We start from the raw sequence: 11,774 nt of genomic DNA, 5'->3' as shown, positions 1-11,774 counted from the left end.
GGTTCTTTCATCTGAAGCTAGATTGGATAATTTGCCTTTGTTTATCAAATCTCCACTTTGTCAACTCCAGAAATGCTAAAATCATCAACAATGACAACTATCAGTAGATTTTCATCTCAATCTTTCGCAAATGAGTTCAAATCAGCATGGAATTGGATAACCAATATGTAGCTTTGCATCTCGATCTTTCATGAATGAGTTCAAATCGGCATGGAATAGAATAACCAATATGTAGCAAGAACTCTTTTCATATAAAAACCTTGTCGAGAACATTTAACAGAAAAAAGATGATTAATTCAAAGACAGAACTTGGATTCAAAATAGAAGTATGTAATAAGAGAAAATACATACAATGACTAGCATGGTGCCAAGCAATACTACCTGGAGAACATACTACTTGCATCAAATTTTAGTGATCAACAAATCGTACCATATATTCCCACCAAAGGCAGTCAACGCTGGCTCATGCTGAAGACTAAATATATTCAATTAACATGAGTTTCATAAACTATACTTGAGCCGGGTCTTCATGAATCATGACATGCATTTTCTCCTGAAAGACGAATCATACAGCACGTCAATCATTAACAAATGATACGAATAAGCTTTTACTCGATACAATTCAGATTTTGATCAGACATTTCTAGAAGATTACAAAAGTGACTCGATCCAACTTCTGTAAAAACAGAGCATGGATTTCTCAATAAACACCATCACAAATTCAAGCACACCACAGATAGCTCAAAAAGAAGTGTTTAATCTTCGTGCAATCATTAGGGATTCAACACCATGCCAAACCTCTACCCCTCCATTTGCCCCTAATATTAAAAGATCCAAAACTTTTTTAATTATGGTGTAAAGAAAATCCCTTATAGGCAAGAGGAGAGAGATTGATCCTCTTCTTGTAGGTGGTTGAGAATTGAACACCCTTAGGCAATCACAAGGGTGGAAGAGAAAGCCTTCTACAACTATATCAACTCATTCTCAAAAGATCCAAAAATTATTTCTTCTTATTTTGGACCTTTTCCTTGCCAAGTATGACAGATTGCAGTATACATAACGTCTTGATGCAATGTTACTCATAATCTTCATATCAACCTCAACTACTCATGCCTATATTTTACACACCGACATATGGACACTAAAATCATGAAAGTTTTCAAATTATAGCCAAGTCAAACACTTGAACAAGTACCAAATGTGAAACAACCTCTAGGCATGGACCTTAAGGCACTGGGACAATTGTAATCTCATGGGTTTTCAAGTATACATACAGATTGTTCTACAAAAAAATAAAACAGTTAGAAATTGAGAACATGTAAAATATGGTAAAAAAAAGGGGACTTATTACTAATGTAGAAAGGTATCAATCCATAGACCGTGTCCGTAGCTTATACTAATTGAAAATGTGAAAGTTCCAGCTGGTCTATAAGCTTGAAAATGGCATGAGTGCCTAATATGGCAATTCTTTGTTAATAGATTTCCAAGTTACACCATATTGATTTGTCGGAAAATTTTCATACTGGCATAACTGAGTTTACTCCCTCCAACTCTTTGATTTGCCCCGCTCTCTCGACTCTAGTTTATTAAAATTAACTCTTTGATTTGCCCAGCTCTCTCGACTCCAGTTTATTACACCTAGCTTTTCCTTTTATTATCTCTCATAAGTGGTCCCCAAGGGGAGAGAGGGGGTGATGAAAATTGCCATTGTAAACAGATGCAGATATTCAAAAGACAGTATGTGTTTTGGAAGGGTATTATATATGTTGTATGCTTATTTTTCAATATGGTAAAATTGCAGGTCCATTTATAGACCATGCACTGCAAAGTTCTTTTAGGTTTCAAATTCTCCACGTCCCTCTCAACTTCTAATTCTGCTTTAAGTTCAGGGACAAATTGCACCCTGATTCGAAAATTTGTCAGCAGACTAGAACTTATCAAATGCTAGAAGCATAAAACAGTACAATAGCCAAACACACACACACACACACGCGCCGACCAGAAAAAAATGTGGAAATAGGATAGCAAAGAAAAACTGGTAAACTTGTCTTCCACTCCCATCCCCTCAAACTACATTTTCAAGAGATGAGCCCTACAAAGTTCAAGTCCTCGTGCATCCAGCAAAGTTATCACCAATCCCCTCTTTAACACAACAGATCAATAGAACAATTTATGTTCCCCATCAAGAGTACAAGACTCTAAATGAACAATCACTGCTGCATATGTTTTGGTAAAAAAAGTCCGACTTATATCTTAAAATTATGAAGCAATTTGACCAAAATATGAAAATTTCCAAGATCTAGTACAAATCTCGTAGGATCATATCATATTACTATATTTGCGTACATGTGTATCAAATTTGACTTTTGGGGCCAAATGTTAAAATCTTTTAACCATAAAGTTTTCCAGTACATAAGGAAGTTGTGATGAAAGAAACTGAAATTAGTAGGAAATTCAAAGTTCTAGTCAATCATTACAGTAAACATGATAGTTAAATAATAAGAAAACCAATGGTCAATATTGAAAAAGACTACAAGAATAAAGTATAATAGAGGACTCATTATACATGCAAATGAAAGTGCCTACCCCAACTGTTCCAGGCTAGTTTGCTAATTTTTTGGTCATGTCGATTCAGTGAAACAGATTTGAGGGCATTGCAAGATCTGGGACTTGTCCCACATTGGTTGTTTGGACAGCTAATGAGGGGTATATAGATCAAATGGGCTATCTTACCTACTGAAATAGTCTTTTGGGACGAGCTCTCTCGTTTGATCTATAAATTTGGGCAATAATTGTTTTACGCATAAAAATCAAATTCTATATACATTCAATTTGGTTGAATTTTAATTAATTTACATTCATACCATTTAACAAATATCAAGAACACTTACCGTGCATGCATTTGATGAAATAATCCAACTCTGAGAAACAATATTCTCTCTGAACATAAGGGGGTGGCAGCTGATACTGAAAGAATGAAAAATGGTGGTCATCAGGATCATCTCTTGGCTTTGAAGTCTCTATCATTCTTAGGTGCTCTTCCCTGTCGAAACATGGATCTGCATTTTGTCCAGCAACAACCAAACCACAGTCCCACGCAGCACTTAATATCTGTTAAAAGCAGAGTGCACTTCAGTGTCATCATTGTTACTTTCAATACCAAAAGTGGAATAAATGAAACATGTATATCTTCAAAGTACTAAACAAAAATCACATTATTGCACCAGGATGGCAGAAAAATGAAACCGAACAAATAGTTTGCCTGTGTCCAAACTATGTGTTAAGAGGCAGAAAAATCACCTGCCAACTCAAACCTTCGGGATCAGCAAATGACTCATCATTATCCCGAAAATGAACATGGGATCTCGGGCAAACCAACTTAACTGTAACAGAATGCTTCCTAAGAACGTCAAAAACTGGAGAGTATCCATCTCGATTTGTGGGGTTATAGAAACCTGCCGTAAGTTCTGCTGCATGGCTAGGGGTCTTGTACCACCAATAGACTGCTGGGATCTGCAAAAACGTAAACATTGATTCCCTTCACTTTAGAGTTCCATTTCAGAGATTATAGTTGACAATTGACATTCAGTTGTCTAGACAAATACATTAAAAATTAGATTCCAACCTCACTTTTTTTGCTAAAATATGCATCAAGGGAAAGGTTGTGCATGTTCAATGTCAAACCTCCAAAGCATTTTGGCTTATAGGCAGATTGAGGGAAAGGGTTAAAAACAAATTTTCTTCACATAAATGTGTTTATTTTCGTTTATTTGATAAACACATAGTACCGCCCCGTTCTTTTTTTTTTCTTGGGATTTTGGTTTACCCAATCTTCAACTTACTTTTTCATATAATCTCTAATTATATGATACAGCAAGTTCAAAAAATAAATTTTACAAAAATATTTTTTTAAACAAATTGGTCTATAAATATATTCATAACACAATTCATTATGCCTCTTAAGATATTCATGATCAAAGTTTTTGAAAACACAAATGTCAAAGTGCCAAGAACAAAATAAGAGGGACGGGTAAAGAATTCAAAAGAATGGAAGAAAAAAAACAACCTTTTTATAAAGGCAAGAACATGAGTCTTGGTACTCTCCTCCCATTTCTATTCCAAGTCTCTATCATGCCTAGAAAGGATTTTCTTCTTTCCCCATAAAAGAATTTATTTGAAAAAAGAACATGACTTATAAATGAATAAACACCAAAATGTACCCCAATATAAAAAACTAAAGCAAGGAGTAAGTAAATTCAACCCTTTCCCACAAAACTCATGAGCCCTTTAAAAGCTACCCCATTTTAGGTAATGTTATACAGTTTAATAATTAGTAACATAATGACTGATAAGATTTATGTGTTTTTTTCTGGAACTTTCCCTTAAAACACAATCAAATGCGTTTTTTTCCTGGAACTTTCCCTTAGAACACAATCAACAGCAAAGTAAATCTGCTTTCATTCAAGTTTTTTTGACCCTGAAGCATATTTCCAGATATGCATACCTAGATGATGTAAAGAAGATATTCAAAATTAAAGTCCCAGTTTCCATAAAAATGTTCTAAAGCAAGCCAAGAATAAGCTGTGCAGCAGTTCCCATCATAGAAAACTAACAAGAAATATTCAATGCTCTTTAGCAGCTAAAATATAAAAGGAGAATAGGGATACAAAGTTTGTGAAGGGTAAGATCTACTCAACTGTAACGCATTTGATGTCATCAGAGAAGCTTAAGGAGGGAAAAAATGACTTACAATAGCTACTTAAGCTTATCAATAGAGAGATACCTTAACAACTATTTGTGTTTCTTCAAATGTAAGTCTCGCCAGTGATAATACATTATCAGCATGGTCTATCAACATCTGAGCATACCAGTGCAGAAAAAAACGTCCAAAGTAGCTATCATAGTCACCTCTTTCACGAAAAAAAACTGTTTCAGATGGCTTTGAATTATAGTTCCCAGCATTATCGGGGCCCCTTGCCCAAAATGAGTGCCCGCGCAGGTTCGCAGCCTTCCTTAAATTCTGTTGCATGTATCTGTCATAACACTAAATTAAGATTTTTGTTACACATCTAGGTGGACCTCAAAAGAAAAATAGATTGTCACTTCTTGATTAGTTTCTCAAACTCTCAGCACATTCAGAAATAAAAGAGATGCAAGCATCACAATCAAGAAATGTAAGACACAATTTTCCTTCTCCAATGACTCTTTGCACGGCAATACAGGAAACATAACTTGGTGCCAACTGACCAATGCAAAGTGTTTATGAAGGTTCTCCATAAATAGTTGCCTGCAGGATGTTCAGTGCACCTGATATGTTAATAGTATGTTTCTGGTGCAACTGCCTTAGCCTCGTCTACGAATAGTGAAAATCCTTAAAAACAAAAAAGATAAAGATAAATGATTCAGGTGACAAAATTAAATGAAACCTCCTTTTACGAAGAATTTTCCCCAAGAACAAAATAAAGGCAACCAATCACTTAAGGAACCTTTCAGAAAGTTGCTCCCGCATGACAGGAATTGAAATAGTACCACTTGACCAGATCAAGAACTCATTTACTTCTCAAAAGCATACCATAACAAAATTCTTTTTTCTTTCTATTACTCATACACCATTGGGGTCATGACAGTGAAATCAATATTTGATATTTTTTCCAAAACGTAAACACCAAACATTCTAGATATGTCACTTTCAAGAATCCAATTTCAAACTTTGGAAAATAATAAAAGAAAGGCTCAGCACTTCAAGAACCAAGGTTTTCTCATGACGATATGACATTGTAAAGTTCATCTGATTAATACACATAATTAGTCCAAGAACAAGGAGATGCTGAAATCATTCCTGTTAACGACTACATTTCAATGGTTGTTTGAGCAGGGTTCTTAAGAGTACTTTAGTTCCAGTTAATACGTCTCACTGTAGCATAAATTTCGAGGAGTGTCTCATCATTTTAGAGTTCAACACATACACAACAAAGCGATCCTACCCCTTGAGATTAAGGCTTCGGCGTTGTTTGCTGAATATACACGAAAGACACCAACCATAAAATTAAAAGTCTCGTTTAGGGAGGCATCAGTCAGACACACAGTAATTAAAAGGAGTTCAACCAGAGTCAAGTGGCATCAGTCAGAAACAAAAATGACGCAAAAAGATCAGAGTCAGCATAAAAAATTTTATACCTGAAACTCACCAATACCAGGATATCTCCATCCCAATCTTTCTGGGAAAGAAGGATATTTTAGATCGCCAGATGCTCCAAGACCGATTTCAACAGCAGTAATAAGTCCTTCACAAAACATATCATCAAACTCTGAACGGAAGCTCCTCATAAAATCGAAGTAAACCTACATTTGTTTTAGAATGCTGTTTTCAGATAAGTAACAAAATGGTTTTCCTCTTATCTAAACAAACACAAATAAGAACAGCACAATTACCTCTATACCAGTTCTTCCTCTTAAAACACGTTCTTTGTCAATGCCCCATGACAAGCATTTTGTATTTCTACGCCCTTCACGATCTGTGAAGAATATCTCTTGGTTGTCTTTCCCAATCTCTAAAACCCAGTGGGGAAGTGGGATGAATACATTACCAGAATCGCTTCCTCCATACTCGTGGAATGCCAAAACAACCTTTGAAAAATTGTGTAAATTCGTTGATTTAATTTAGATGGTCCTCAAAAATCTACTTCTAGGAATGATACACAAACTATGAGCGTCAACGTCAAATGCAAGGAATCAGAGGTGCATGATTGGGTTTTGCCAGGTGAATCATGAATGTGAAGCAGTGGAGTTGGGAGAAAGAGAAACCAACCAACATTTAGATAGTCTATCACAACCGTGTTATCTTAAATAAACAGTGAAAAGGGGCCTCCACTAAGATTGAATGCATCCTTTAGTAACATAAGCATCCTCTAGTATTGCTGTCATGCAGCACAAGTGGCAGCCCCCAAATCTAATTTTATTAGTCACACTTAATTGTTCTTTTTCCCCCACGTTTCAGTTAGAGGGCAGATTAAGTGTAAAAATCAAATGGCATTAAAAACATGGAAAAATAAGAGAGAGAAAACCAGTATCAAGAAATGCTATCCTAATCAAACTGTAGTCATCAAAAATACACTTTAGTCTCTAATGGAGATTTGTGCTTCCAGAGTTCCAAGGTATACCTTTCATTTAAGCCAACAAAATTTTTATTTAGCAAATAGTAAATACTAACTACAGCATTGCTTCTTCAATTATAACATAAACAAGAACTGCTCCTACAAGTATTATGCAACACTTTGGAACCTACAAAGTGCGGTCTTCTAGAGTCTCTAGTATTACATCAAAATTGGTCAGAGAAAACTTTTCAAGCCACGCCTTTACCAGAATACATACTGTGTTCAGGTTGCAGTGTTGCAGAACAATTCACCATAGCAGATTTGAGAAATGGTTAAAATAGCAATGAACAAAAGAGATCAAGGAAACTGCAACTACCAGCACTTTCAGCTGAAATTCTCGGATGATCGTGAATAACTCTCTATATCCCAACCACATATACTTTTGCGGATTCCATCCTTCAACAATCCCCCACCAACAATCCACCACGACACCATCCACATTCAATGATGTCAGATGCTTTAGCTCCTGTCTGATGCCTTCAGGATCAAGAAGCTGGCAGTAACTGTTGATGATGCCACTCTAGCATAGTTAAGACCATAGATTACAAAAATTTATAGCAATTAGGTAACCAAATCAACATGGATAGCTCAATCACAGAAAGGATTTAGAAAAGGAACAAAAAGTTCAAAATATAAGAATTTTGGCAATTACAATGGCTGGATACAGTATACATTATTATAAGCTGGGTATCTGACAAGTTAAAGTGAAAACCATGGATAGAATTCGGAACAATTTAATCAAAACATATAATGAAAAACGCAATCGAAAAAGAAGCAAAAAAAATAAATCCCAAGGTAATAACTGATTACTTACTGACAGCTTAATATATACAGGAACATGTGGGGTGCTAGTGCAATCATTCTCGCGCAAATCTGATTGGGCATCTTGTATCAACTATAGTACAAAAACCACTAGATTAGAAGGCTTCCACATGGAATATTTTTGAGGCCGTTCCGATAAAAATGGACGCTTTATAATATATTTCAAGCTTATCGTCCCACAGAACCACGTTACGTAACATATGATTTAAAATCATGGAGTAAGAACCATTATAGGTTGTTATTCTAACATGTCAGCCATTATAATTATTTCTTTAATGTGCATTGGTTGTAAAAGGTCTATTAATCACTATGACAAAATGGATATTTTTGAAGACAAATATCATATTGCGATGTCCATGTAGCAATCATAACACCGGAAAGGTGCCACGTCTGCAATATCAGGACTATTAACACAATCCAGAATCCATAATTTTTCTCTACGGGCTGCCTTCTAAGCTCTATCATATAACCAAAGTGTAATTAAAACATAAGCATCATGCATGGTGGTATGATACCTGATGTGCCTCCAAAGAATCAGTTGATTCAATATTGCTGGTACTCGTATATTTCTCACTTTTTGTTTCCATATCTGTAACCATAACAGAATCAAGAGATGCTATTGACAAATTTTCATCAATTCCAAGAACTGTTGGCTGACAGTTTAGTGATGCTTTCATGGAGCGATTCTTCAGAGAGCTCGCAGAAAGGGGGCTTTCAGATGACTTAACAGGAAGCCCTCCCTGTCAACATTATTAATTTATCTAAATGCAACATATCCAGTTAATCTTTTTAAAAAAAACACATAGAGTTGACGTTTCATACTAGTAATAAATTTAACAGACGTCATCATTGAGGGAAGGACCCAATAGATTAAATATTGATCAACAGCATCCAATTATCACATTTCATCAACCCAAGGTCATCCGAGTTTGGGGTCAGATATACGCAACCTTACCCTTATTAAGGTAACAAAGAGGTTGTTCCAATTGACCCTTGATAGCAAACATAATCTGCAACTTAATACACATAGCGTGCACATGATATGATGATCCAATTTAATATAGAACTATAAATCTTTGGTTCATTGAGAATGGAATCAGAACAAATACTGATCCTCACACTAAAAGCAGTGCAGTTTGGTTCCAATCATTGCATGACTGAAATTAGAATATATGCATTTTTCAAGATTAAAACCAACCCTTAGATTAAAACCAACCCTTGGAATATGACTGAAATTAGATTAAATCTTAATTATTCATGTCATTATTTTCTCTAAATCATTGTGGCCTTCCTAACTTTGCTTGTTATTGTCGATCTCGTGCCTGGATAAAGAAGGAGGGTGAAGGTAAGTTAATGACAACCAGCACAGTAAAACTTAGTCATATTTCACGAGCCAAAGAGGTTCTATACTTCTATAGTGTAGTAGTTGGCACTCTGGACTTTGAATCCAACGACCTAGGTTCGACTCCCGGTAGGACTCTTATCTAAATTTTTTTTGACAAAGTCGACCTCAATCTTTTGTTTATGTATTTTCGACTTCTTCTTTCTATGCTAGTTCCTAAAAGTTTCAACAATCTAATTTTCCAACCGAGTAACCACGGAATCTTCTTTGCGCATGACCAAGTGAACGTCAACTATATGTGCAATTCTAAGACCAATTCGCATATCTCGTTTGAAACTCATTCTAAGACCAACACTACAATAGCCTAATATGAAAAAACGCCATATAATAGTGTTGGTTAAATAGTAATCCGGTAAAAGCTTTCTCTTTAACCTTAGTGGAACATTTCAATCACATGGTCGCAACTCACTAAATCTTGTGTTTTACATCTTGATCGATATCTTCGTTCTTGCGATAATTTGAATCAAGTTGTTCAAACAATCACTTGAAAAATACTTTTTCATTTCTAGCTTGCAACACCTTATTTGCAAAATGACATTCCATATACTCCGTCTATTTTTGACTTAATTTAAACCCTTTTATTTCCAATACCTACTCTAGTCTCTAGCATACCACTGACCCATCTATAATTTCATCTAGTAATACCTACTCCATTCCTAATGTTTGCTACAAGCAGCTTCAAAATCAGCTGGTCAAACTAGTTAATAAAATCAACCAGTCAATTCAGCCACTATAATCAGCTATCAATCATTTGCCATTTATTTTTCATCAATTGATATTCATCCCTATAAATTAACATAGTTAAGACTTTGTAATCTTGTTTGATTCATCCAAAAGCATATTTTAATAGTATCTAATCGTATATAATTTTTAATTTTAATTATGTGCAAATATTAATAGCAAGGATCAAGGTACTGCATTGGATAGCTGAAAACAAATGGTTTAAGTATACAAAATGAACAAACCATTTGCGGTGGTGGAGCAGTAGCACGATAAGTAGTGCCATCAGGTTCAACAATCCAACCCGCTTCACGAGCAAGAGCAGCAAGAACGTCATTCATATCGGCCCGTGCAGGAAGAGGGAAACTCCCGTATTGCCGGAGTCCAGATAACATGCGGCTTGTGATGGCTCGACGATGACGCTCCCTAAGCTTGGTTCGTTCCTTCTCTTTTTCCCTCTCTCTCCTTCCTTTACCATCTCCACTGGCGGATGAATTATTGGGAGCGACGGCGAAACCTCGGGGACGGCGATTATTTTGCTGTTGCTGAGAAATGAGTTGGTAATGGTGGGAATTAGATTGGGAAAAATTGTTGGGGTAAGGGTTTGGGATTTGAGGAGTGAGATTCTGGGGACTTTGCTGGGACTCAATTCGGTTGAACGTTGTCGGAGTTGTGTTTTTGCCGGCGTTGTTCATTTTTTGTTGAACTGATCCCGGTGTTCTTATTGGAGTTTAGAGGAATGTCGTCTAGTCTAGCACCTTTCAATTTTCATGGCACAAAAAAAAAGCTCTACATTTGTTTGAAAACTAAAGGGGAGTGAAATAATACAAGTTTTTAAAAAAATTAATGAAATTGGCAAATGTATGATAATTATTATAAAAAATTATCTAATTAATTTTTAATTTATAAAAAATATCTTATATTGATTTAAATGTTTGCAAAACACTACCATTTGACAGATAGAGGTTTGACCAATCACATGTTTGGCACGTGATGCCACTAATTGAACCCTATGACAAGGAATTATGCTTGGGAGTGGGAAAATTTTGTCACATAAGGTTCAATTAGTGGCTTTATATGTCAAACACATGATTAGTCAAATCTCCATTTGATGGTCCGTCAAATAGTAGAATTTTGCAAACGTTTGGGGTCATATAAAGTAAATTTTTGAAAAATAAATAGATTAGGTACATTTTTACAAAAAAATAATTTATATTAGGTAGTTTCTTGTATTTTTCCTTAAAAACATCTAGTGAAATAATGAAATAAAGCAAAAGACATATTTTTAAGATCACACTTAATTATATTTTTCATAAATTACTAAACTTTTGACTCAAAGTGTAAGTTGTATGGTTAAGTTTTGAAAAATTTTAGTTTGAACTTTTACTCAAAATGTAAAAATTGAATTTAATTCGATTTGATTTAAGTTTGTCATAACAACGATCCAAAATTCAATTTTTCACCCTACTTATATCTAATGTTATTGTGAATATTAAAAATTTTTAAAATTATGCAACTAATAAAATACATAGGATCAATACTAGTTGATTCAGTTGATGATCATTACTCATTTCCCCTCAAACAGTTGTAAATCAATCCTCGTTGCCAATCTAAGAGCATAATTTGATGGACTCATAGACATTTAGGCGCACGCGATATTTGTAATAAACCCAATA

General features: G+C 35.1%; 1 protein-coding gene across 2 annotated transcripts; it reads right to left on the bottom strand.

The window, feature by feature from the left end:
- Positions 1-230: 230 nt before the first annotated feature.
- On the bottom strand, positions 231-10,914 carry LOC130804664 (beta-amylase 8). 2 transcript variants are annotated; one of them, XM_057669189.1, is made up of 10 exons: positions 10,344-10,914; positions 8,492-8,716; positions 7,969-8,049; positions 7,471-7,674; positions 6,433-6,627; positions 6,178-6,342; positions 4,784-5,044; positions 3,301-3,513; positions 2,892-3,111; positions 231-553 (listed from the first exon to the last, which is right to left on the bottom strand). In XM_057669189.1, the coding sequence occupies exons 1-10, from the start codon at positions 10,791-10,793 to the stop codon at positions 528-530; spliced, it is 2,040 nt and encodes a 679-aa protein (XP_057525172.1). In that variant the 5' UTR covers positions 10,794-10,914; the 3' UTR covers positions 231-527. The 2 variants fall into 2 exon arrangements, with proteins under 2 accessions (XP_057525172.1, XP_057525173.1); XM_057669190.1 differs by lacking the exon at positions 7,969-8,049 and having other exon boundaries at positions 7,471-7,657; positions 8,492-8,565.
- Positions 10,915-11,774: the final 860 nt, after the last annotated feature.

This window comes from Amaranthus tricolor, chromosome 17, assembly GCF_026212465.1.
Source record: "Amaranthus tricolor cultivar Red isolate AtriRed21 chromosome 17, ASM2621246v1, whole genome shotgun sequence".
NCBI lineage: Eukaryota > Viridiplantae > Streptophyta > Magnoliopsida > Caryophyllales > Amaranthaceae > Amaranthus > Amaranthus tricolor.
The sequence above is the reverse complement of the archived record's forward strand: the minus strand, read 5'-3'. Positions and strand labels throughout refer to the sequence as shown.